This window comes from Nicotiana sylvestris, chromosome 1, assembly GCF_000393655.2.
Source record: "Nicotiana sylvestris chromosome 1, ASM39365v2, whole genome shotgun sequence".
In the NCBI taxonomy this organism is placed as follows: domain Eukaryota; kingdom Viridiplantae; phylum Streptophyta; class Magnoliopsida; order Solanales; family Solanaceae; genus Nicotiana; species Nicotiana sylvestris.
This window is the reverse complement of record NC_091057.1, coordinates 117,165,321-117,193,294: the sequence shown is the minus strand read 5'-3', so window position 1 is coordinate 117,193,294 and position 27,974 is coordinate 117,165,321. Positions and strand designations below refer to the sequence as shown.

The following is a 27,974-nucleotide window of genomic DNA, read 5'->3' as shown; positions in this document are numbered from 1 at the left end:
TGGTTAGTCAACATTGTGCCAGTGCCAAAGAAGGATGGGAAGGTCAAAGTCTGCGTCAACTACCGGGATCTGAATCGGTCCAGTCCAAAAGACGATTTCCCTTTGCCAAATATATACATCCTGATTGACAATTGCACCAATCATGAGCTACAGTCATTTGTAGATTGCTTCACTAGTTATCATCAGATCTGGATGGATGAGAAAGATGCTGAGAAAATGGCTTTCATTACACCGTGGGGAGTGTACTGTTACAAGATGATGTCATTTGGCCCGAAGAATGTAGGGGCCACCTATATGAGGGCCATGACTACCATTTTCCATGATATAATATACAAGGAGATAGAGGTATATGTGGACGATGTTATTATCAAATCCAAGAAGGCCACTGACCATATGGAAGATCTGAGGAAATTCTTCAATAGACTGCGGAGATACAACTTGAAACTAAACCCCGCAAAGTGCGCTTTTGGGGTTCATACTGGGAAACTGCTTGGGTTATTTGATAGCTGCCGAGGAATAGAACTGGATCCATCGAAGTCAAAGCCATTCAAGAACTACCACCGCCAAAGAACAAGAAGGATGTGATGAGTTTCTTGGGAAGGCTTAACTACATCAGCCGATTTATAGCACAGTCTACAGTTATCTGTGAGCCAATCTTTAAGATGTTAAAGAAGGACGCTGCTACCAAATGTACTAATGATTGCCAAAAGCCCTTCGACCAAATCAAGGAGTATCTGTCAACATTACTAGTCTTAGTCCCTCCCGAGCCAGGTAGACCCTTATTGCTCTACCTTGAAGTGTTGGATGGAGACTTTTGGCTGCGTTCTGGAGCAGTATGACAAAATAAGGAGGAAGGAGCAAGACATTTATTATATCAGTAAGAAGTTCACCCCGTACGAGGCCCGATATTCTCTATTAGAATGCACTTGTTGTGCTTTGACTTGGGTAGCTCAGAAGCTGAGACATTACTTCTGCGCTTATACTACATATCTTATATCGAGAATAGATCCCTTAAAGTACATATAACAGAAGCCCATGCCTACTGGCAAGATAGCCAAGTGGCAAATCCTGTTGAGTGAGTTCGACATTGTTTACGTAACTTAGAAAGTGGTAAAAGGACAAGCACAAGCAGACCACCTTACTGAAAACCCCGTGGATGGAGGATATGAACCCCTGAAAATGTATTTTCCTGATGAGGAGGTATCTTTCATAGGAGAAGACATTGCAGAATCATATGACGGTTGGAGAATATTTTTCGATGGAGCAGCAAACTTCAAAGGATTTGGCATAGAAGCAGTCATAATATCAAAAACCGGTCAACATTATCCGGTGTCTGCCAAACTCAGGTTCCCCTACACCAACAATATGGCCGAGTATGAAGCCTGCATCTTGGGGCTCAAAATGGCCATTGATAGGAACATTCAAGTGTTGCTAGTAATTAGAGATTCAGACTTACTTATACATCAGGTACGGGAAGAATGGACAACCAAGAACTCCAATATACTCCCGTATCTGCATCACGTACAGGAATTGAGAAAGAGGTTCACAAAGACGGAATTCCAGCATGTTCCCAGAATCCAGAATGAGTTTGCAGATGCATTGGCTACCGTATCATCTATGATACAATATCCCGACAAGAATTTCATTGATCTCATTTCAGTGAAAGTCCATAATCGGTCAGCTTACTGTGCCCATTTTGAAGAAGAAGCAAATGGAAAGCCTTGGTTTCATGATATCAAGGAATATTTAGCAAAAGGAGAGTACCCAAAGCTTGCAAATCCTACTCAGAAACGCAAATTTCGAAGATTATCCAACAACTTCTTTCATAGCGGAGGAATCCTGTATAGGAGGACTCTCGATTTGGGATTATTGAGATGTGTCGATGCAAAGGAAGCATCCAGGTTACTAGAGGAAATTCATGCTGGGACCTGCGGTCCACATATGAACGGTTTTGTCTTAGCAAAGAAGATACTCCGGGATGGTTACTTCTGGATGACTATGGAAACAGACTATATCCAGTATGCTCGGAAATACCACCACTGTCGGATACATGCAGACATGATAAAGGTACCTCCAAGCGAGCTTAACGCAACAAGCTCACTGTGGCCATTCGCCTCCTAGGGAATGGACGTTATTGGACCAATCAAGCCTGTTGCTTCCAACAGACATAGGTTTATCCTAGTAGCCATCGACTATTTCACCAAATGGGTAGAAGGAGCATCTTACAGAGTAGTGACTAAGAAAGTCATGGTAGACTTTGTCCGCGACCGCATTGTTTGTCGATTCGGAATCCTAGAGTCAATCATTACTGATAATGGCCCAAACCTCAATAGCGACTTGATGAAATCTATGTGTGGAACTTTGAAGATCAGACACAAGAATTCCACAGCCGACAGGCCTCAGATAAACGGAGTTGTGGAAGCTGCCAACAAGAATATCAAGAAGATATTGAGGAAAATAATAGAGAAGCATAAGCAGTGGCACGAGAATTATCATTTTCTCTACTGGGGTATCGCACCATAGCCCGCACATCAACTAGGGCAACCCCTATATGTTGGTTTATGGTACAGAGGTCATCATCCCCGCTGAGGTAGAAATTCCTTCCCTAAGAATTATACAAGAAGCTGAGTTTGACGACGCAGAGTGGGTAAAAAGCCGTTATGAGAAACTAGCCCTTATAGATGGAAAGAGAATGAATGAAGTCTGCCATGGTCAACTCTACCAGAACAGAATGTCCATAGCCTTCAACAAAAGAGTCAAGCCAAGACAGTTCACACCGGGGCAGCTGGTGTTAAAGAAAATTTTTCCGCATCAAGATGAAGCCAAAGGGAATTTCTCTCCCAACTGGCAGGGTCCATACATGGTTCATCGGGTCTTGACAGGAGGAGCCCTCATACTTGCAGAAATGGACGGAGAAGTTTGGCCAAAGCTGATCAATTCAGATGCAGTCAAGCACTACTATGTGTAATCTCTATGCTTTCCTTATATGATGCAAATTGAACTACGCCTAACCTGATTCCCGTTTAAGAGGGTATACGTAGGCAGCCCTATGGATTCGGTCACAATTCAATAAAATTTCATTCCCCTGCAATTTGAAACTGGGGCAGAATTTTGAGGAGGACCCTCAAAATTCCGAAGTAATATCAGCCGATCGCCGCATGAGTAGCAGTCAGAAACCACAACCCATCAAACTGGGGCAGAATTTTGAGGGGGGCCCTCAAAATTCTGTAGCTAGAGAGGTTGCAGTGTCTTGAACTACGTCATAGTCGTTGGTTTATCTGAAAGCTATTTTTAATTATACACTTATAATTTTACAAAATCATGCATGTTTATCATTAAAACTGCTTTTTTTAGCAATGCTACCCCAATGATACAAACGATATCACCAAATCAAAGCCGAACAAGTCAAGCAAAAGCCAGCGGGGATACGAACTAACCTCCCCCCTTACAAAACTCACAATTTTTCTTTGGATGCAGGTACTAGGTTTGCGAAATAGTTAAACATATTGTACGCCCATGGGACAAACATTGTTCAATAATAAGATTCTCAGAACCGTTGCACTTGCCAACATTTGCTATCAGCACACACCAGTAATGTCCCGTATGTCACAATGCTCCCAATAATCATGACATCATAATCTGCTACCAGCTAAGAAAACTCTACTGTCATTTGTTATTTTATTTCATGCATAAGGCTACTATTCTGCCTTCCAATCTGCATAAGGCTACCATTCTGCCTTTCGAGACTAAACGTTGTCTCCATATACATTCTACATTACATAAGGCTACCATTCTGCCTTCCGAGACTAAACTTTGTCTCCACCTGCATTCTACATTGCATAAGGCTACCATTCTGCCTTCTGAGACTAAATGTTGTCTCCATCTACACCTGCATTGGATAAGGCTACCATTCTACCTTCCAACTTGCATAAGGCTACCACTCTGCCTTCCAATTTGCATAAGGCTATCATTCTGCCTTTCGATACTAAATGATGTCTCCATCTACTTCGTCATTGCATAAGGCTACTAGTCTGCCTTCCAACTTGCATAAGGCTACCATTCTGCCTTCCGAGGTTAAGCTCTACCTCCATCTGCATCTGCATTGCATAAGGCTACCATTCTGCCTTCCAAAGTTAAGTTCTACCTCCATCTGCATTTGCATTTTTTGCATAAGGCTATCATTCTGGCTTCCGAGGCTAAGTTCTGCCTCCCATTTTCTTCGAAACTCAGCACTATCCCAAGCATTATTTATTTCGCTTCTCTTACGGGCTAAGCTCTACCCTTCAATTCGCAAGACTAAGCTCTATCTTATCTGCATCATACTACTGCATCTTTCATGGGCTGAAATGTCGCCAACTTATTCAAAGGCATCAATGTTCGGAGGTACCATCTTCATAGCCCGAGAGCACCATATCATGGCCCGAGGATCTCTTTCAATCTTTTGAACATCATTACTCAAAGGTGTTATGGTTCGGAGGCACCATCCTCATAGCCCGAAAACATCATTTCATGGCCTGCAAATCCTTTATCATATTTTTTACAGCCCAGGATGTCATTGTTTGAGGACGCCATTCCAAACCGTCCAAATACAACATTCATGGTCTAACGGGAATTTGCATCATGCTTAAATTTATGCACAATATATGCTTGTATTGCTTCTATTTGCAGGTAAGACGGCGAGCAACGGTCATCCCGATAGTAGCGATCCTAATCCAGTTCCCGCAAGTCATATCAAACCTAATCATTCCCGTAAACCGTCCACTCACTCGGCCCTAGATATTGCATCAGTTCTTCAAATTTCTTCATCGGTATACTCCGCTGATGGATCCTGAACTACATACTGCCTGATTATTGTAAAACCATGGATATGTATGCAACTCAGAACCAGGGTGCGGCCTAAATCCTCCCAAATTGTTTCGCTCGGTCAAAATTGGCCATCATATCTTTACCCGACAACTCTTTCATCCTTCCCAGGTAAAGAGGACCAATTGTTGATACCCAATTTTTTCCTATATATTTTAAATATGCAAAATAGCTTTAAAATAGCATATATATGCATATATATAAGCATGTCCAAGGGTTAGATCATTTTTTCATAATTTTAAAGGTTTTAAATTGATTTATTTTTTCCCTTTTTATCCATAAAATCCCCAATAATTATTTTCAAAAATTATTGTTTTGATAGTTCATCTATCGAATTTCTATATATTTATGCCAAAATATGGCTAAGGTAAATTTACATATTTTTATAATTACATTTAGTATTTTTAAAGCTAAATTGCGCATATTTGCAATATTATCCCTTTTAAGGTTTAATTAGGTTTTATATGCATAAAATCAGATCCTATATTGTTAAATTACTTATTATGTATTGTAAATTATTTTAGAATTTTTAAATTATTTTTATAAATTATCTACTATTTTCTATAAATTAAATGGGAAAATGGCTATTTAACTTATAGCCAAAATTGGCTTTCAAATCTAGCCTAAATCAAACAGACCCCCAAACCAATTAAAAACCCACCGGACCCAAGCCCAAACCCAAGCCATACCCAAGCCCCCCAAATCATTCAGATCAGCGGTCCCCATCCCCCCTTTCTAAGTTAAACCAAAACGAACCCCCTCCCCCCAAACCCTCTCATTCTTCACTCAACCGACACTCATCTCTCTCTCTCTCTCTATCTATGGTTCTCTCTAGAACCTTTTCCACTCCCCTCCTCTTCGATGAACCTCATCCACCTTCTCCGGCCATCTCCTTCCCTGAATTCATGGTGTTCTCACCACCTACTAGCCTTATGGCTCCCTCTTGAGCATGTTCATCATTTTGAGGCCTTCAAGTGAACCAGAGGCGGTTCACTCGCCTCCCATGGTTTCCCATGCCATTTTTTGGCCATCTATGACCGTTCGAGTAAGATCAGTGACTTTTTTGGTTAAACTGGTAACTTTTCAAAGTTCTCTCACATTTTCTAGGTTCTCCGAAACCCTAACTTTAAAGATTTTCCAATTTTCTTTCAGATCTGTCTTAGATCTGTATATATTATGAACCTCTTGGTGTTTTTCTCAAAGATTTTCTCGATTTTTTTTCAAAGTGACTCTCCGTCTTCAAGATTAGGGTTTCTTAACCTCTTTTAAAGACTTCTCCTCTGATTTTCAGTATTATCATATAATTTTACTATGTTTAAAAGGTTTATTTATGTTTTCTTCCACCTGATTCATCGTATTGAAAATCCTATTTTTTTGGTTCTAACCGGGTTTCTGGAACTGTCTTGGTTTATTTGATTTGTATGTATACTTGTGTCGATTGAATTCATTATGGTTAGATCCATTCCTTTATTTATCTTAACTGATTCTGAGTTCTTACCACTTTTTAACTCAACTCTGTTAAAACCCTAATTTCTTAAAGATTTCTTCACTTGTTACTGTGAGTTTCAAAGACTATATATACTTGTTTTTATGTGTTGGCGTGATCTTCTTTACCTGTTAGGTTGGATTTTCACTCTAGTTCTAGTGTTATCCATGACTACTTGACTTTGTTGATTACCATGCTTCGAGTAGTCCTTAGCTTACTCATGTCACTTTTGTATGTTTGTGTTCATCTAGTTTGCTTCTTTTTGTCAATATGGTTGACCTTGCGTGTATGATATGCCTGTTCATTCTTCTTTATTTATATGTCAAAGTGCAGAATCATGACTCTCTCTTTATTGATCCTGATTTCCTTAAGTTACGGTTTGATTGCAAGGTTTTCTTATAAACCTCTAAAATTTTACTCGTGTTGATTGACTCCATTCCCTTATTAGTTGTGATGTTTCATTCTTGCTGAATCCTTTTCCCAAATCAGTGTATTATGTACTTACACTCAATCACATGCTATATACTTTTACTACCCCTTATATGGTAAAAATCAATCTTTCTCAAACTGATTTTCTTTCCTTAATTATCCCTGTTAGTATCTGTTTGAGTTGTAATTCCTTGATTAAAAGGAAGTACTTGTATTAATTGGATTCTAATTGTGGTCACTTCCATAATATGCTAAACCTTTACTTGTTACCTTATTTTCTACTTATTTTCAAAGATATAAATACCATAAGTTTTTCATTAACAAGACACAGACCTGGCTTTCAAAAACCACTCTCGTACTTTAAAACTTTATGCCATTCTACTACTATTGGCCGGCTGCAAGCTAAGGCTAATCATCAGCAAGCCTTGGTTCTGTCATTTGTTTACCACTATCTCCACTAGTATATGCTAGTTCAATTTAAAGCCTCAACAACAACATGCTTCTCTTATTGTTTCAGTTTCTCTCATTTCTGGTCTACTTCTACTTGTGGTTCTATTGTGAAACCTGTAATTGAGTTACATTACTAGCATGCTATTATATCTCCCCTTCCCTGTAGATTAATGCATTCCCTTATGTGTGTTTCAAAGCATGCCTTGTCAATCACTTACTGTGTACTTACCATCTTATGAATCCCAAATCCCTATCCCTACCATGTGTTTATGTTCTTTATAATTGGTTTGTGATTATGCCAGTATCAACTATTACTGAGAACATCTAGACTAGTCCTAAGACCCTTGCTAGGGTTATGTGTTTACAGTCAAATGTCTGTGTATCCCCAAATCCCTTGACCCCCTCTGTGACTACTGATTCTGTGTGTGATCCCATCTTAAGGTGTTTGAGTTTTATTTACTACTACAACTGCTTTCAATTATCTCTGTTACTGATTACTTTTAAAATGGACTTGTCAGTCCAGTTTTTTAAACAAACTCCTCTCAATCATGTGTTCTACACTTTCACTATACTCTTAGAATACTAGGTTCTGCCCCTTTTGTGTGAGCCTTACCTTGGGTGTGGCGACCCGTCAGTCATCTCATGAGTTACCTCCTCGTTTTCCCATTTCTGCTTCTTTATACTTTGTTATCCATGTTATGTGGTATCGTGTCGGTCAGATCGAATCCGGAATAATTTTGGCAAGGTTTGAGACATTTACTCTCTTTTAAGGAAGTTTAAGTTGGAAAAGTTAATCGGATGTTGACTTATGTGTTAAAGGGCTCGAATGTGAGTTCTGATGGTTCGGTTAGCTTCAAGAGGTGATTGGGACTTAGGAGTGCGATTGGAATGAGTTTTGGAGGTTCAGAGTAGATTTAGGCTTGATTTGGCGAAGTTGATATTTTGGCGATTTCCGGTCGGTAAGCGAGATTTTGATATAGGAGTTGGAATGGAAATTCGAGAGTTGCAATAGCTCCGTCGTGTCATTTAGGATGTGCGTGCAAAATTTCAGGTCATTCGGAAGTGGTTTGGTTATGTTTTTTTATCAAAAGCGTAATTTTGAAGATTTTGGAATTCTTAGGCTTGAATCCGATGCGATTCGGTGTTTTGATGTTGTTTTGAGCATTCTGAAGGTTGGAACAAGTTTGATGAGGTTATAGGATATGTTGGTTCCTTTGGTTGAGGTCTCGCGGGCCTCGAGTGAGTGTCAGATGACTAATCGGACCATTTCATGCCTTGGAGAAGTTGCAGAATTGCAGGTTTAGCTATTGCAGAGATTCCTTCTCTGCGATCACATAGGGGTTCCTACGATTGCATAGAAGCTTTTGAGGGGGCAGTCCATTTACTCTTCGCGTTTGCGAAGGCTGGGTTGCGATAATATAGAGTGGTGAAGTTGTTGATCGTGAACGCGTAGTGAAGGTCGTGTTCGCATAGAGTTAAGTGGACCTGGGGTCTTGGCTTGAATTCGTTCATTGCGAACGCGGTAGGCGGTCCGCAATCGCGTATAGTTAGTTGCTTGGGAATCACATTCGCAGGGTGCTTTATGCGTTCGTATAGAGTAATTTTTGGGAGCTGAGAATTTGTGCTTCGCGATTGCGAAGGATTTCCCACGATCGCAATGAAGGAAAATAGGCCTGGGCAGAAGGTTTAAAAGGTCATCTTGTCCGCGAATATGGGGTTATTTTCTTCCATAGTTGGTCGTTCTTGGAGCTTTTTGAAGGATATTGAAGAGAGATTCAAGGGGAATCACTTGAAGGTAAGATTCTTGGACTTAAAACTCGATTATTATGTGAATTCAAAAAAGAAATCATGCAAATTAAGCAAAATACTGAAGAACTAGGGCTTGGAAATTTAGACCTTTAATTGAGGATTTGAAGGACCATTTGGGGTCGGATTTGAGAACTTTTGATATGTATAAACTCGTGAGGAGATAAGGAATCTATTGATACAAAAATTATAGAATTCCGAGACGTGGGCTTGGGGGTCGAGTTTTGGTAATTTCGGGATTTGTGCCATTTATTGATTGCTTTTGCTTGGGCTTCGTTCCAATAGCTTATTTTGATGTCGTGATTCTAATTTTAGATAGATTCGATGCGAGTGGAGGCTGATTCGAGGGGCAAAGGCGTCGCGAGCTAGAGATTTGACTAGTTCGAGGTGAGTAATGATTGTAAATGATGTTCTGAGGGTTTGAAACCCCAGATTGCACATCGTAGTACTATATTGAGGTGAGGCACACGTTTGATGACAAGCGTGGGGTCGTGCAGTATTGGGGATCGTGACTTGGTTCATCCCGATTGATGATTTACCGCGTATTTGATTGAAAACTATTTGCTATCATTATTATTTGGGTTGAATGCCATATTTGGGCCTAGTGCTAATTATTTGAACCCTTCGGGGCTTTTTATTGATATTTCCTCACTATTTTGACTTTATACTTGAACTCAGTCATGTTATTTTCCAATGTTTTCATACTCGGCCATGTTTACTCAGTTTTAAGATTTAAATGATATTTTAAATGATGTTTGGGATGAGAAACATTGTTTTACTATTGCCCGAAGGGCTTGTGAGGATTTTTGACTGAGTAAGGCCGAGAGCCTATGTTGTGAGGAAATATTTGATACTGATTATGAGGCCGAGGGCCTGAGATATGTACGCCACAAGGTGGCTTGATTGATATGAGGCCGAGTGCCTAATGATGATGCCACAAGGTGGCTTGATATTACGCTTGGACCGTAAGGGGCCCCTCCAGGAGTCTGTACACCCTCAGTGAGCGCGGGTACCTATTATGATATGAGATTGAGCCCAAGGGGCTAGTATTGTTCTGAGATGTTGCCTGAGGGGCGGATTTATTGATACTGTGCTCGAGGGGCAAACCTTTATGTGTTTATTTTTCATAATTGATTGTCAATTACCTGATCAATTGTTGAAAAAGGCTTTTCAAGAAGTAAAATTTGAGTTAAAGGATTGTTTTTACCTATCTTTCATTGGTTTACTGTTTTAAAAGGGTTTTTACTGCTTCATTATAGAATGTTTTGTGCCTTACGTGATTTCCTGCTTTCACTCTTTATTTATGATTATTACTCACTAAGTTGGAGTACTCACTTTACTCCCTAAACCATGTGTGCAGATTTAGGCATATCTGGTGCTGCTCCCAAGTGCTGATCATTTCGGCTCAGGCAGATCCGAGGAGTCTCTAGGTAGCTGTTGGAGTTCGCAGCCCGGAGCTCTTCTCTATCATACTTATTTATGTTCTTAGTTTTGTATTAAACTCGGTAAATATATATATTGGAGTATTCCGTTTTGTTAGATACTCATGACTAGTGACACCTGATATCGGGCTGTGTTGGGTTATTTTCCGCGAATTATGCTATTACCTATTAACTTTGGATTATCTTATCATGCTTTAGATTTATTTCTTATGGTTTAACTGTTAATAATTGGATATGGGAAGTATCGGCTAGCCTTGTCTCCACGAGAGGCGCCATCATGACCGGGTACGGGTTAGGGTCATGATAAGTTGGTATCAAAGCCTAGGTTACATAGGTCACACGAGTCATGAGCAGGTTTAGTAGAGTCTCGCAGATCGGTACGAAGATGTCTGTATTTATCCTCAAGAGGCTGCAGAACCTTTAGGAAAAACTTCATATTCTTGAAATTCTTGTCGTGCAAATTTGTTGATTCGAGTACTAAACTTTTGTTATTCTACTCTCTCACAGATGGTGAGGACACGCGCTAGCCGTCAGGATGGACGACCACCAGTACCACCGGCTGTGGCCACTAGAGGTCGAGGACGTGACCGTGGTCGTGGTAGGGGCAGAGCAGCTAGGGCAGCACATGCAGATCCACCAGCTGCCCCAGTTCAGGATCAGGTCCCAGTTATGGATGCTCCTACAGCACCAGCTCAGGCACCAGCTGTGCCCGTTGTGATTTCGGGTCTTTAGGAGGCCTTGGCTCAGATCTTATTAGTTTGCACTGGCCTAGCTCAGGCGGTTTCAGCCACTACAGTCGCAACTACTTCTCAGGCCAGGGGAGGCAATTAGACTCTCGCCGCTCGCACACCTAAGCAGGTCGTGCATGGACTTCAGACACCGGGGGCACATCCAGCCTCACCGGTTGCAGCTGTTCAGGACTATGAGCCCATTTGGATGGGCTTGTTTTAAGTTACTTTTAAGCCAAAATAGCTTTTAAGCCATAAGTTAGGAATTCTAACTTTTTGCTTTTGGCTTGTTTTTGTCATTTTAGCTTAAAAATAAGTGCTTAAAAGCACTTTTTTACTTTATCCAAATAGTACAAAATGGCTTAAAAGCTATTTTGGCTTAAAAGCACTTAAAACAAGCCAATCTAAACGGGCTCTATGTAGTTCCCTCTATGCCGGAGGATGTGCAGCATAGATTGGAGAGGTTTGGTAGGCTGCAGCCTCCGACCTTCAATGGTGCAGAGGGCGAGGATGCCCAGGGTTTCTTAGATAAGTATCAGAGGATGCTTTGTACAGCGGGTATTTTGGACACCAGCGGAGTCGCTTTCACTACTTATCAGTTTTCTGGAGCTGCCTTTACTTGGTGGGAGGCTTTTGAGAGGCGTAGGCTTGTTGGTGCAGCACCCCTTACCTAGCAGCAGTTCTCTGTTCTCTTTCTAGAGAAGTATGTGTCGCAGTCCCGTAGAGAGGAGCTGTGTAGGGAGTTTGAGTGGTTGTGTCAGAGATAGATGACTATGACGTAGTACGATATGAGGTTCTCCGAGTTATCTCGTCATGTTGTTTGGATAGTTCCGACAGATAGAGAGAAGATTAGGAGATTTGTTGATGGCCTCACTTATCAGCTTCGTATTCTCATGACCAGGGAGAGGGTGATTGGTGCTACCTTGGAGGAGGTTATAGACATTGCTCGGTAGATTGAGTTTGTTCGTCACTAGGAGCGTGAGGAGAGGGAGGCCAAGAGGCCCCGGGGATCTGGTAGTTACAATAGTACTCCTTTGAGAGGTCAGTTTCAGCACGTCAGAGGCCGTCCATTCAGGCATGCTCAGCCAGCTCGCCTAGTTTATCGTGGGGCATCGTCGGGTCAAGGTTATCACAGTTTTCATTAGGGCCAGTCGTCACTTAGTGCCCTTCCAGCTCAGAGTTCGATCTGTGCTCCGTCAGCCCATGGCTTTTCCATGCCGAGTGCATCTGCTAGTCACTCCGGTGCAAGTGGTTCCCTTTAGTCTCCTTATGTAACACCTAGGAGTTGTTATGAGTATGGTAAGATGGGTCATATGTGGATGTAATGCCCTCGTCATCTTGCGAGTTCATCTTAGCAGATGGGTCAGTCATCATCTTCAATACCAGTTACTTCACCACCACCTGCCCAACCAACTAGGGGTGGAGGTCAGTCATCTAGGGGTCACCCCCGAGGGGGAGGTCTATCAGGTGGCGGTCAGGCCCGTTTCTATGCACTTCCAAGCAGACCCGATGATATTACTTCAAATGTTGTTATTACAGGTATTGTTTCTGTCTGCCACAGAGATGCCTCTATATTATTTGATCTTGGTTCCACCTTTTCTTATGTGTCATCATACTTTGCTCGTTATTTGGGTATGCCCCGTGAGTTTCTTGCTTCACTTGTTCATGTATCTACCCTGGTGGGCGATACAGTTGTTGTAGACCATGTGTACCGGTCGTGTGTGGTGACTATTAGGGGTTTGGAGACCAGTATGGATATGTTATTACTATGTATGGTGGATTTCGATGTAATTTTGGGCATGGATTGGTTATCCTCGTGTCGTGCTATTCTATACTGTCATGCTAGGAAAGTCACGTTGGCTATACCGGGTGTGCCACGGATCGAGTGGCGAGGTGTGACAGATTATGTTCCCAGTAGAGTGATCTCATTCTTGAAAGCCCAGCGTATGGTTGGGAAGGGTTGTCTTTCGTATCTAGCCTTTGTGAGGGATGTCGGTGCTGAGACTCCCAATATTGATTATGTTCTAGTTGTGAGAGATTTTCCTGATATGTTTCCTACAGACCTATCAGGCATACCACCGGACAAGGATATTGATTTTGGTATTGACCTCGTGTCGGGCACTCAGCCCATTTCTATTCTGCCGTATCGTATGGCACCAGCGGAGTTGAATGAATTAAAGGAGCATCTTTAGGAACTCCTTAATGAAGGGTTCATTCGGCCTAGTATGTTACCTTGGGGTGCACCGGTTCTATTTGTGAAGAAGAAGGATGGCACTATGAGAATGTGCATTGATTATAAGCAATTGAACAAGGTAACAATTAAGAACAAGTATTCTTTTCCTCGCATTGATGATTTATTCGACCAGTTTCAGGGAGCGAGGGTATTCTCCAAGATTGATCTCCATTCAGGTTATCACCAGTTGAAGATCGGGGACTCGAATGTCTCAAGATGGCTTTCAGGACCAGATATGGTCTTTATGAGTTCTTGGTAATGTCTTTTGGGCTGACTAGTGCCCCAGTAGCGTTCATGTATTTGATGAACAACGTGTTCTGGACTTATCTTTACTCGTTTGTCATAGTCTTCATTGATGACATCCGTGTATATTCGCGTAGTCAGGAGGAGCACGCGGAGCATTTGAGAGATGTGTTGCAGATGAGAGAGGAGAAGTTTTATACAAAATTCTCCAAGAGTGAGTTTGGCTCAGTTCAGTGGCTTTCTTAGGGCACGTGGTGTCCAGCGAGGGTATTTAGGTTGACCCGAAGAAGATAGAGGCAGCTCAGAGTTGGCCCAGACTATTCCCAGCCATAGAGATTCGCAGCTTTCTTGGTTTGGTGGGTTATTATTGTCATTTTGTTCAAGAATTCTCATCTATCGCATCGGCCTTGATCAATTTGACTCAGAAGGGTGCTTCATTTGTATGGTCGGACGAGTGTGAGGAGAGCTTTCAAAAGCTCAAGACAGCCTTGACCACAGCTCTAGTATTAATTTTGCAACCAGCTTTAGGTTCATATATCATGTATTGTGATGCTTCAAGAGTTGGCATTGGTTGTGTATTGATGCATGAGGTTAGAGTTATTGCTTATGCTTCTTGTCAGTTGAAGCCCCATGAGAAGAACTACCCCGTTCATGATTAGGATTTGGCTGCCATAGTTCACGCATTGAAAATTTAGAGGCATTACTTGTATGGTGTGCCTTGTGAGGTGTTTACTGATTATCGTAGCCTCCAACACTTGTTCAAATAGAAGGATCTCAATTTGAGGTAGCGTAGGTGGTTGGAGTTGCTTAAGGATTATGATATTACTATATTATACCATACGGGAAAAGCCAATGTGGTGGCCGATGCCTTGAGCTGAAAGGCGGTGAGTATAGGGAGTTTGGTATATATTCCAGTTGGGGAGAGATCTCTTGCAGTTGATGTCCAGGCTTTGGCCAATCGGTTCGTAAGATTACATATTTCGGAGCCTAGTCGAGTATTGGCTTGTGTAGTTTCTCGGTTTTCCTTATATGATTGCATCATAGAGCGCCAGTATGATGATCCGCATTTGCTAGTCCTTAATGACAGAGTTCAGCATGATGATGCCAGAGATGTGACCATCGGTGATGATGGGGTGTTGAGGATGCAGGGTCGGATTTGCGTGCCCAATGTGGATGGGCTTTGAGAGTTGATCCTTGAGGAGGCCCATAGCTCGAGGTATTCCATTCATCTGGGTGCCGTGAAGATGTATTAGGATTTGAGGCAGCATTATTGGTGGTGGAGAATGAAGAAAGATATTGTGGGTTTTGTGGCTTAGTGTCTTAATTGTCAGCAGGTGAAATATGAGCATCAAAGACCGGGTTGCTTGCTTCAACAGATGGATATTCCCGAGTGGAAGTGGGAGAGGATCACTATGGACTTTGTTGTTGGACTTCCACGGACTTTGAGAAAGTTCGATGCTATTTGGGTGATTGTGGATCAGCTGACCAAGTCTGCGCACTTCATTCATGTGTGTACTACCTATTCTTCAGAGTGGTTGGTAGATATCCATATCTGGGAGATTGTTCATTTGCATGGTGTCCCAGTTTCCATCATTTCAAATAGGGGCACTCGGTTTACTTCGCAGTTTTGGAGGTTTGTGCAGCGAGAGTTGGGTACTCAAGTTGACTTGAGCATAGCTTTACACCCTCAGATAGACAGACAGTCCTAGCGCACTATTCAGCTATTGGAGGACATGTTACGTGCTTGCGTCATTGATTTCGGAGGGTCATAGGATCAGTTTCTACCAATCGCAGAGTTTGCTTATAACAACAACTACTAGTCGAGTATTCAGATGGCTCCATATGAGGCTTTGTATGGGAGGCGGTGTAGATCTCCAGTTGGTTGGTTTGAGCCCGGTGAGGCTAGGCTATTGGGGACAGACTTGTTGCAAGATGCTTTGGAGAAGGTTAAGGTGATTCAGGAGAGACTCCATACAGCGCAATCGAGACAAAAGAGTTATGCTGACAGGAAGGTTCGAGATGTGTCCTACATGGTTGGTGAGAAGGTTCTGTTGAAGGTTTCTCCCATGAAGGGTGTTATGAGATTTGGGAAGAAAGGGAAATTGAGTCTGCGGTTCATTGGACCTTTTAAGGTGCATGGAGGGTTGGGGAGGTGGCTTATGAGCTTGCTTTGCCACCAAGATTGTCGAGTGTGCATCTGGTATTTCATGTTTCTATGCTCCGAACGTATATTGGGGATCCATCTCATGTTTTGGATTTCAGCACGGTTCAGTTGGATGATGATTTGACTTATGATGTGGAGCCAGTAGCTATTTTGGGTCATTAGGTTCGAAAGTTGAGTTCAAAGGATATAGCTTCAGTAAAAGTGCAGTGGAGAGGTTGGCCCATGGAGGTGGCTAATTGGGAGACTGCGGGAGATGCGGCGCAGATATCCTCACCATTTGAGGCTTTAGGTATGTTTCTTAACTCATTTGAGGACGAATGTTTGTTTAAGTTGGGGAGGATGTGATGACCCGGCTAGTCGTCTCATGAGCAACCGCCCCGTTTTTACCATTTATGCTTCTTTATGCTTTTTTATCCGTGTTATGTGGTATCGGGTTGGTCGGATCAAATCCGGAATGATTTTGGCAAGGTTTGAGACACTTAGTCTCTTTTAAGGAAGTTTAAGTTGGAAAAGTCAACTAGATGTTGACTTATGTGTTAGAGGGATCGGATGTGAGTTTCGATGGTTCGATCATCTTCGGGAGGTGATTTGGGACTTAGGAGTACAATCGAAATGAGTTTTGGAGGTTCGGAGTAGATTTAGGCTTGACTTGGCAAAGTTGATATTTTAGCGATTTCTGGTCAGCAGGCGAGACTTTGATATGGGGGTCAAAATGGAATTCCGAAAGTTGCAATAGCTTCGTCGTGTTATTTGGGATGTGCGTGAAAAATTTCAGGTCATTCGGACGTGGTTTGGTTGGGTTTTTTATCAACAACGTAATTTTGAAGATTTTGGAATTCTTAGGCTGAATCCGATGTGATTCAGTGTTTTGATGTTTTTTAAGTGTTCCAAAGGTTGGAACAAGTTTGAATGAGGTTTTAGGATATGTTGGTGCCTTTGGTTGAGGTCCCGGTGGCCTCGGGTGAGTTTTGGATGGTCAATCGGACCATTTCATGCCTTGGAGAAGTTGCAGAATTGCAGGTTCTGCTGTTGCAAAGATTCCTTATCTGCGATCGCGTAGGGGTTCCTGCAATTGAATAGAAGCTTTTGACGGGGCAGTCCATTTACTCTTCGCATTCGCGAAGGTTGGGTTGCGATCGCATAGAGTGGTGAAGTTGTTGATCGCGAACGCGTAGTAAAGGTCGTGTTCGCATAGAGTTAAGTGGACCTGGGGTCTTAGCTTGGATTTGTTCATTGCGAACGCGGTAGGCGGTCCGTGATCGCGTAGAGTTAGTTTCCTGGGCATCGTGTTCGCAGGGTGCTTTATGCATTCGCATAGAGTAATCTTTTGGAGCTGAGAATTTGTGCTTCGCGATCGTGAAGGATTTCCCACAATTGCAATGAAGGAAAATAGGCCTGGGAAGAAGGATTAAAAGGTCATCTTGTCCGCGAATGTGGGGTTATTTTCTTCCATATTTGGTCGTTCTTGGAGTTTTTGAAGGAGATTGAAGAGGGATTCAAGGGGAATCACTTGGAGCTAAGATTTTTGGACTTAAAACTCGATTATTATGTGAATTCTACCTAGAACCTTTCGGGGCTTTTTATTGATATTTCCTCGCTATTTTGACTTTATACTTGAACTCAGTAATGTTATTTTCCACTATTTTCTTACTCAGCCATGTTTACTCAGTTTTAAGACTTAAATGATATTTTAAATGATGTTTGGGCTGAGAAACACTGTTTTACTATTGCCCGAGGAGCTTGTGAGGATTTTTGACTGAGTAAGGCCGAGGGCCTATGTTGTGAGGAAATATTTGATAATGATTATGAGTTCGAGGGCCTGAGATATGTACGCCACGAGGTGGCTTGATTGATATGTGGCTGAGGGCCTAGTGATGATGCCACGAGGTGGGTTGATATTACGCTTGGGCCGTAAGGGGCCCCTCTAGGAGTTTGTACACCCCAGTGAGCGCGGATACCCATTGTGATATGAGATTGAGCCTGAGGGGCTGGTATTTTTCTGAGATGTTGCCCGAGGGGAAAATTTGTTGATACTGTACCCGAGGGGAGAACCTTTATATGTTTATTTTTCATAATTGACTATCAATTACCTGCTCAATTGTTGAAAAAGGCTTTTCAGGAAGTAAAATTTGAGTTAAAGTATTTTTTACAAATCTTTCACTAGTTTACTATTTTAAAAGGGTTTTTACAACTTCATTATAGCATGTTTTGTGCCTTACGTGATTTCCTGCTTTCAGTCTTTATTTATGCTTATTACTCACTGAGTTGAAGTAGTCACTTTACTCACTGCACCATATGTGCAGATTCAGGCGTATCTGGTCCCGCTCTCGAGTGCTAATCATTCCGACTAAGGCGGATCCGAGGAGTCTCTAGGTAGCTATTGGCGTTCGCAGTCCGGAGCTCTTCCCTATCTTACTTATTTATGTTCTTAGTTCTGTATTAAACTCTGTAGTTATATATATTGGAGTATTCCGTTTTGTTAGATGCTCATGACTAGTGACACCCCGGTATCGGGCTGTGTTGGGTTATTTTCCGCGAATGTTGCTATTACCTATTAACTTTGGATTATCTTATCATGTTTTAGATTTATTTCTTATGGTTTAACTATTAATAATTGGATATGGGAAGTATCGACTGGCCTTGTCTTCACAAGAGGTGCCATCACGACCGGGTCCGGGTTAGGGTCGTGACATTGGGACCTTTCAGCTCCCTCTGAACTTGGACACATGAAAGCTGGCATTTCCACACTGCACTTACTCTGTTTTGGCTATGGAATCTGGTGTGAGCACTACTTGGGATCTCTTGAGGTCCTTAGGGAACTCTGACACACCTAGATATGAGGGAAAGCTATGAACAATCTTGGGGACTTGAGATGATTGATTACATAACTCATAGAGGAAGTCCTAATCAGGTTTCCTATAGTGTAACTTCTTATTTTTCGTTATGTAATTCATTTCAATGTTGGTCTATAATAACTTGTTGTAAGCAAGTATTGGGGTTGACTACTGAAAATGGATGGGTAAATAGGTATACTATAGTTGTTAAGGGTAGAAAACATGCTATTAGGTTTATGTTCCAAATTGCACAATAGAAACCCTGCTAAGGGCTCATGAATGCATCAGAAATCATGCATTTAGGTCTCATGTTTATTGTTTCAGCATGTGCACCCTCACAAAATCATGTGTTAAAATCTACTAATAATTATCACTTTACTATTATGTCCTACGCTACCACGTGCATTTAGAAATCCTGTTCTTATGAAATTCTGCAATCTTGTCATGTGCATTTATAAATTCTGCTCTAGGAATTTCTACAATCTTGCCATGTGCATTTAGAAATCCTGCTCTAGGAATTCTGCATCATGAGTTTTATACATACATCTTAGATACCATGTTTTAGGATCTTATTCATACTTGCATTCACACTTAGTGTAAACTGCTGATCATAAAAGCGGTAAAAATAGTTTCACACTTGATTATCCGGTTTAAAATAACTGGCAATAATCTCTGCATTCGTATCAAGTGGAACAGCATGCTCTTAGGTAAAAACCATCTCCAAACTATTTTTTTAATAGTTCTGAATAATTGTTGCATATTGTTTTATGCCTAGGCAAGCCTTAGAGAATTTCTTAAAAATAAAACCCGAATTGCCTTTGTTTAACTGTCAACCTGTTAAAATCAATAGGCAAGCCTGATTCGGACTTCTTTTCTGAGTCATATAATAAATCTGGTATCTGCTGTTATCACTTAGATACCATGCATAGGATTTGAATTTAGACTTTAATTGTGTATGAGTCATGATGTCTATGTGCATTACTTGTGGAGGTATATTTGAGCCTTCTATCTGTTTTCTGTGTTTTCCCTTTTAAATGCAGTCCTTTGTATTCTTGTATGTCTCCAAGTATTTTACCTTTAAACATGAGGGTCCGCCTAGAACCTTCCTCCTTAGTATAAGAGTCCTAAGTTCCTCCGGGACTGATAGGAACGGAAGGGTAACAGCATGCAATAAGGGTCGAGACCAACCTTCGCTTTAATTACCTTCGAGGGGTGGGAAAGGGTAGATATGGATATGATGACCGGTACACTAATACCACGTGTAGCCCCTCTTTGACGAGTGTCATACCGAGTATTGCATTAATGTGATCCATATTACAAACAAACCTAGGACACCCCCTTTACATTCATAAGCATGTTTTAGATTGTAATTCTTTTCAAAATTTTGCCTTTCGGTAATTGTTTTCAAACTCTTGTGTATTTAAAATCAAATCCCCTACTATTTGAGTCATACTTGTTTATTTGCTAATTGCACAAATTCACAAAAATTGTCTGGCTGGGAACCACACTAGTGGATCCTGAGGGGTGCCTAACACCTTCCCCTTAGGATAATTTCAAGCCCTTACCCTATCTCTGGTTACCAAAAGGTAGTTGTAGATAAACCTTATAGGTGCCCTAACGCACCTTAAAATCATTAGATGCCGACTCTTGAAAAATGCAAACCCCCTTTCCCAAAAGGAATGAGTTGTCCCATACCAAAATGTCATGAACCCGATTTTCGCGGAAGGGGAAAAAGGGGGCGCGACAGAAGGGTGTGGAGGAACGCCATATAAATTTAGGGTGGAGGGTTGGTCATTCGTCGTAACATATTCGGTCTATTTGACACTACTACGGTGGACGTTTTGGGTAAGAAGAGATTGGGGTGTATTGGGCTGTTTTGTAGTATTTTATGGTGTATATAAGGGTGGAAAATAATGTATATATGTTGGTATTGTTGTATTCTTGTGTTGATTGGTGTTATCTTGAATTTGGAGAAAGTAAGGATTATAAGGGAGATGTTGTCCGTTTTAATACAAAATAAGCTTGTCGTTCATTATGCGATAGTTGTACCTTTCGTAGCCGAATGATAGTATTATTATCGTTGTTGTAGATTATAGTGCGAAGAGGCGAGTTCAACTTGGTGACTTGAAAGATTGTGATAAGGTATGTTAAGAATAAACCTTTCCTTCAGTTTGGCATAATCCCATAACTACATGCGTTTGATAATGAGGCATAAGAGAAGTTCTTATTCCTAAATTTATGTACATTATCCTAGCCTCCTAAGCTATAGTATTCTCCCTTATCGGCACTTTTTTATTTAATTGAGTATTTTCTTCTTCTAGTCGAGAGAGCAGAGGGTCTATATAGATACAATATTTTCACCATCATTGAGCTATAATCGATGGGCAAGCCCCTATCGGGTAACCTCTGATCAGAGGGTAAGTTATATACCGAGTCTACTATGGCTGAGCACCTATGAGCGAGCCAAAATGGTCGAGATACAGAGCCTAGTATGGTCGAGCGCCTATAAGCGAGTCTACTATGGTAGAGAAGTTACACACACAGAGCCTTGTAGGGCCGAACAACTATTTTACTTACTATATAGAGAGAGATGAGTCAGTATCAGCAGGTAAGCATCTCTTCAAATTATCTTTGACTCCCAGTTACTTTCAATTATTATATTATCAATTCAGTTTCAGCTTTCAATTATTTTGTTGCCTTACATATTCGATACATTATTTCGTACTGACGTCCTTTTTGTTGGGCACGCTGTATTTCATGCCTCAGGTCTTGATAGACAGCTTGATAGACCTTCCCAACAGACAAAGTCAAACATCAACTTGGTTGGTAAGCTCCACTTTCTTAGAGTTACTAGGTCTATACCTTGGATTCCATTTTATATATATAGGTTATGGGTAGGTCGAGGCCTTGTCCCGACTATGATACAGTTCAGTTATCCCTAGAGGCATGTAGACGTGTCCTGTACATTTTTTATATCAGTATTGTGGCTTTACTAGCCCTATGTAGATGTTTAGTTTGGTATTAGTTGTTGTAGATGTTATTTTCAGATGATTCAGAATATAGCCTCATCGGCCTAAGTTGAGGGTTACCCCTCCAGAGTTCACAGTTACAGAGTGGTACGCTCAGGCCAAGTATGGCACCAGGTGCCGGCCATGCCTTGTCAGGTTTGGGCGTCACAACAACAAACCTCCGTACTCTCTCTACATCGGTGGGGAGTATCATAAGTGCATGGTGAGACAACTCATAGAATCTCACCTCACAGTCGATCCTGTAGAAGCTGCTAGAACTGAAATCGCAACTCTTCTCTTTGAGAGGGTGGAATATATCTAAATAGAAAGACACATGTGAACTGGTCCCATGTCAAGGGAGGAGAACCTATTGGCCTGCAGAGAATATAGGACTGCCATCATCTACGTAACGTGCCCTCCAATTGAAAGGTGCTAAAGTCCATCCCGTGGGACTCCAATATCCTCATATTGGGTAGTTTGTCCCTAAAATGATCAATAAAGTCCTAAGGTCCCCATGTCGCTCACCTGCAAATACAGAAGGATGTAGCCTGGTCCATCTATCTAATAACTTCTGCGGCTCGCTGGCCACAGCTGGTTTGGGCTCAAGTATAGCTGCTGCAACTGGCTAAGCTCCTCCCACGGGTAGTGTACTCATGGTCTTACATATGCCAGCTACATGCCCTGGGGCCTGTGCAGTAGGGGTCTGTTCTCCCTCTCCCGCCTGAGATGTGGCAGGGTCTGCTGCAAATAAACCAACCTACATCATAGAATTCTTGAACTGTAACATACGGCACATGAACTCCTGGAATCTTGGTGCGGACATGAATTCCACTAGGTTGGCTCCGCTGCAGGCATATTTCACTACTCCCTAATAACAGGATCCTCCACTGGATCCACAACTAGAGAAACTCTAAGATGCCCTCATCCTTTACCACGAGCTAGATCCCTCCCTCGGCCTCTAGCCATAGCAGGAGGAGCTCCTCCACAGTCGGGTACATCTGCCGCACGTGTTCTCACCATCTGTGAGAGAATAAAGGAAAGATACTTAGCATAACATCAACTGAATGATAGGAGATGATGAAAGGAGAAGTTTCCTAACACCCTATAGCCTCTCGAAGATAAGTACGAACGTCTCTGCACCGATCCACAAGACTTTATTAGGACTGCTCATGACTTGTGAGACCTACATGAACCTAGTGCTCTGATACCATGTTGTCTCAACCCAATTTCCCCTATAGGCCATGATGGCGCCCAACGTTGTCGCTAGGCAAGGCAACGGTGAACCAGCCATGTATTTATTCTTTTAATAATTTTAAAGTAGTTGATTTTTATTTATTAAGTAAAAGAGAAGTGAAAAATTATAGTAAAGTAAAGCGTAAACTAATGAAAGAGCAAAATATGGTGAGATAAATCCCCAAAACCATAAAGTGTCTACTAGCATGTTCCCAAAACCCGATGTCATAAGTGTATGAGCAACTAGTAGAATATACAAATAACCTATTCTGCTATCTGAAATAAAATAGATAGAGTGTAAATACAAAAGAGAGACCACAGGTGCTATATAACAAACTCAGAAAGCAGCTTACCACTATGCCTCGGGGTAATGTGACTGCACGCCTGAATAACTGTCAGATGCACCTGCCTCAGATTATGCACGATTAGTGCAGAAGTGTAGCGTGAGTACATAAATAACATGTACCTAGTAAGTATCTAGTCTAGCCTCTAAGAAGTAGCGACGAGGGGTCGACATCAACACTTACTATCGGTCAACAAATAAACACAGAAATTTTAATTAGGCACGGAATATGTGAATAATAATAATAATAATAACACAATAGCAAGTAGTGAATAAATGATTCTTTAACTAATAGTCAATTTAAAGATCTCCAACTAACATATACTAACCCTAAAAATTTTGGGCCAATAAATAAATTATAACCTCTCAAGTAATAAATATAATATCGAGTGTCATCGGGCTCCAAGCATATTCATGCACGATTTATGTTGAGGTCATAAGGCCCGGCCCAGAATAATGTGTACATTGCCTAGGGTCACACGGTATGAACCATAGATGCATCTATTATACGGCTGAGGCATTCGGCCCGCTCCACAAGAAGAGAGAATACTCTATGAACATTCGATTTAAAAGCTATTACAAGACTAATACACATAGAGGCACAATCTCTATTAACGGTCAAGTAACCACCAAAACTCAAAGTAAGTGAAATTCGGTCTTTATGAATCCTTTATCAAGTTTCAATATAATTTAGGCACTTAAATTATCAAATAGAGTGCAAACAATACAACTATTTCATGTTTCTGGTCCTAAAAACTACCCAGAGTTAAGCATGATTTGTAGCTATGCACCGACTCTCATCACCTCGTGCGTACAAAGACCCAATAATTAGAAGCAAATTGTAATTTAAAACACCTATGAGGTAAATTCCCTCTTGCAAGGTTAGGCAAGAGACTTACCTTGTCCCAAAGCTCACTTTCTAGCCCACAAATTCACTCTAAGGCCTCAACTTGGTGCCGAACAATCTGAAACTAGCCAAATATTATATAAATTAATCAATATACACACACAAGTTCATAATTTAGCTATAAGAGTAGTTACCCAACCCAAATTGAAAAATTCTTAAAATTTACCCTCAAGCCCACGTGCCCGGATTCCGGAAATTTTCGAAGATAAATGTTACACATAACCTTACGAACTCATATATATAATTTCTACCAAATTCCATAATCATTTTCGTGGTTAAATCCCATTTTTCTCAAAATTTAGGTTTTTCGGCTAAACCCATAATTTCTCCAATTTTTATGTTAAGAATTTACCCAAAATGCATGTATTAAACTCATATTGTTTAGAAATTACTTACCTCAAAGTTCTAGGTGAAAACTCCTCTTGAAAGAGCTCTAAAATATCCCAACAAGTGAAAGAAATAAACCAAAAAGCCTAAGTCCCGACATTTTAAAAGACACTGCCCAGGAAAATAGTCATCATGAACGCGAGGACCCATATGTGAACGCGAAGTCTGACAAGCTTGAGCTTCACGAACGCGAGTTCCAACTCACAAACGCGAAGAAGAAAAGCTCACACCCCCAGGCCTATCTCTCTATGCTAACGCGGGCCTCCTCACGCGAACGCAGAGGCCACAAATCCCAGACCTTGGTGAACGCGAGAAAGGGAACATGAATGCATTGAGAAAATATCATACCCTCACCTTTCCTTCTCCGTGAACACTACACAGCCCTCACGATCATGAATAAAGAAACTAGAACAAGCACACCAGATTTTTGGAACTTAGCTCCGAGTGATCTGAAACTCACCCGAGCCACCCGGAGCCCTGTTCAAGTGCACCAAAAAGTCCATAACCATAATACAAACCCCCTCAAACTCTTGAAACACATAAAAAATATCTAAACTAAGAATCGCACCCCATAATAAAATTTGAATTAAGTTATGAACTTCAAATTTCTCAACTAGCTCCGAACCTGCCGAAACATACTTAGACTACTCGGAAAGACGCCAAATTTTGTGTGCAAGTCTTAAATCACCATATTGACCTATTATCAGGCTCGGAGTCCCAAAGGAACCTCGATAACACCAAAACCTGCTCCAACAAACTTAAAGAACTTGAAAACCTTAAATTCTTCAACATTCATTATTAAGCGTCGAAATGCTCCCAAGTCATCCGAAAACTGATCCGAACATATGCCCAAGTCCAAAATCATCATACGAACCTATTAGGACTGTAAAATCCTGGTTCCAATGTCGTTTACTTAAAATGTTGACTCAAGTCGAACTTAACCATTATTAAGCCACTATTAAGGAACTAAGTGTTCCGATTTCAACCCGAACCCTTCTAAACCCGAACTAACAATCCTGACAAGTCATAATGCAGTAAAGTTACATATGATGAGTCTTAATTAAGGAAATGGATATCTAGAAAGCAAAACAACAGGTCGAGTCGTTACAAGGAAACTTCTATTGCTTCATCTCCTATCGTGCAATTGATATTGTGCTAAGTATCTTTCCATTGATCTCTCACAGAAGGTGGGAATGCACATGGTGGATGTACCTGGTAGTAGAAAAGCTACTCCCCCTAATGCTAGAGGGCGAGGCAGAGGCCGGGGAGGGCTCCAGCTCCTGTTAGAGGATGAGGATGTCCTAGAGTTTCTCTCATTATACCACCAGTGGATCTAGTGGAGGATCCTATTATTGGGGAGCCTACAGCTGAGCCATCCCCAGTAGATTTCATGACTGCACTAGGATTCCAGGAGTTCATGGAGCGTATGCTACGGTTCATGGACTCTATGATATAGGCTGGTTTATTTCCAGTGGACCCTACCATATATCAGGTGCGAGAGGGGTCACACTCCCCTACCGTTCAGGATATAGGCACACTACTACCGTTTATTAAACCCAGGTGCACTACCTTCTAGCCAGGACTAGCCACTTGCAGTGGCTTTGCTAGAGTCTGTACCAGTCGCAACCGTTGGTCAGCAAAATTAGCTTGGCAGATGGACCAGACTTCGCCCCTAACTTTTGGGATGAGTAGTCAGAGTACCCCCCAGGATTTCATTGATCGGTACAAGGATAGGATACGGAACATGGGGATATTGGAGTCCAACGGGGTGGACTTCACCACCTTTCAACTTGAGGGCAAGGCCCGCAGATAGTGGCAGGTTTACCTTCTTATTAGGCCAACGGTTTCAACTCCATTGACTTGTGATCAGTTTACACATCTGCTCTTGGAAAATTACATACCACTTTTGGAGAGAGATGAGCTTCAGGGTCATTTTGGGTGACTCTGTCAGGGTCATAAGTCGGTGACCGGCTATGAGATAAGATTCACTTACTTGTCTCGCCATGCATCTATTATACTCCCCACAGATATAGAGTGGGTACAGAGGTTCATTGCAAGTCTCCGCCTTGAGATTCAGGTTTCTATGGCCCGTGAGGTAGATATGCGTACTCCATTTCATCAAGTTGTGGATATAGCTCGGAGGATCGAACGTACTCGTAGCCGTAGTGGAGAGCTTGCGGCGAGGGACAAGCACCCCTAGCAAGCTAGAGCATTCAATGGTGGCTTACTATGGGGCAGAGTTCAGTTCATGAGGGGCATCCCATAAGGCCCATGTAGTCAAAACCACCGTCTGCTCGAAGTGCTCCAGCACGACCCTACTTCAGTGCCATTCTAGAAAGTACCTATCGTCTTCCAGCTACTCAAGGTTCTTCCAATGGGTATTAAGGCCATCAGGATCAGACTTCAAGTAAGCAACCCAGTACACCGAGGGGTTATTTCGAGTGCGGGGATCTTGGCCACGTGAAGAGGTTTTGTCCCAGACTTTGGGGCAAGGCTGAGCAGTAGGACCATTGACCCATGATTGTCGCACCATCTACCACACTTCTGGTCCAGCTAGCCATACGCGGAAGGAAGGTGGGTATGGGTCACCCTAGAGGTGGAGGCCAGTCAGGTGGCGCTCCGGCTAGATTCTATGTTATGCTTTCTAGGCCAAAGGCAATTTCCTCCGAAGCAGTGATCACATGTACTACTTAAATGTTAAAAAGGGGTAAACAATAGAATTTAAGGTTCCACCAAACTATATTAAGAACCAGGTTCTCTATTAGTTCCCAAAGACCACACGCACACTGTAGTAAGTAAATAACACAAAGAAGTTTTATGTGAAAAACTTCCAGTTCACGGGATTAAAAACCACGACCTACCCTTGTAGGATTTCAATTTCACTACTAAGAAAACTTTAGATTACAACCTATTTTAACCTAAGAATTAACTTCTTAATCCCTCACTAACTTGTAACAACTCTGTTGCAAACCACTTCGTAAAAGCTCTATTACAAGGACTTTACAACTTGACTAACTCTAGCCAAGACACAAACACAAAGGGTTTATGATTTACAAAGATTTCCTATGCAAGGCTCCTAGCTAAGCTAAATAGGAACTACAAGTAAAGAACTTCAACAAAGGTACAATACAACTAAGGATAAATAATAACTCAATACAGGGAACTGGTTCGTTGCTATGTTGTTCTTTGTTCTTTATGCCCTAGACAGTCACTTGCATGATTGATAGATGACTTGAGAGAATGCTTGACCAATTCTTCAATGTGCAAGTGTTTTGTTTTACCTTTGCTTGATGTTATTAATTCATTTGTGATATCACTTGAATAATGTAAGCAAGGTAGGTAAAGGACATTCCCTATAAAGTTGACTGTTGCAATGTTTTTGCACTGTTGCATGTGCAGGCAGCAACTTTACAGCTAG

The 27,974-nt window shown here is 41.6% G+C and overlaps 1 protein-coding gene across 1 annotated transcript; it reads left to right on the top strand.

Annotated features, from left to right (window-relative positions):
• Window positions 1-662: 662 nt before the first annotated feature.
• Window positions 663-27,974, top strand: LOC138873753 (uncharacterized). Its single transcript, XM_070152233.1, has 4 exons — window positions 663-833; window positions 1,105-1,467; window positions 1,582-1,841; window positions 27,956-27,974. The coding sequence occupies exons 1-4, from the start codon at window positions 663-665 to the stop codon at window positions 27,972-27,974; spliced, it is 813 nt and encodes a 270-aa protein (XP_070008334.1).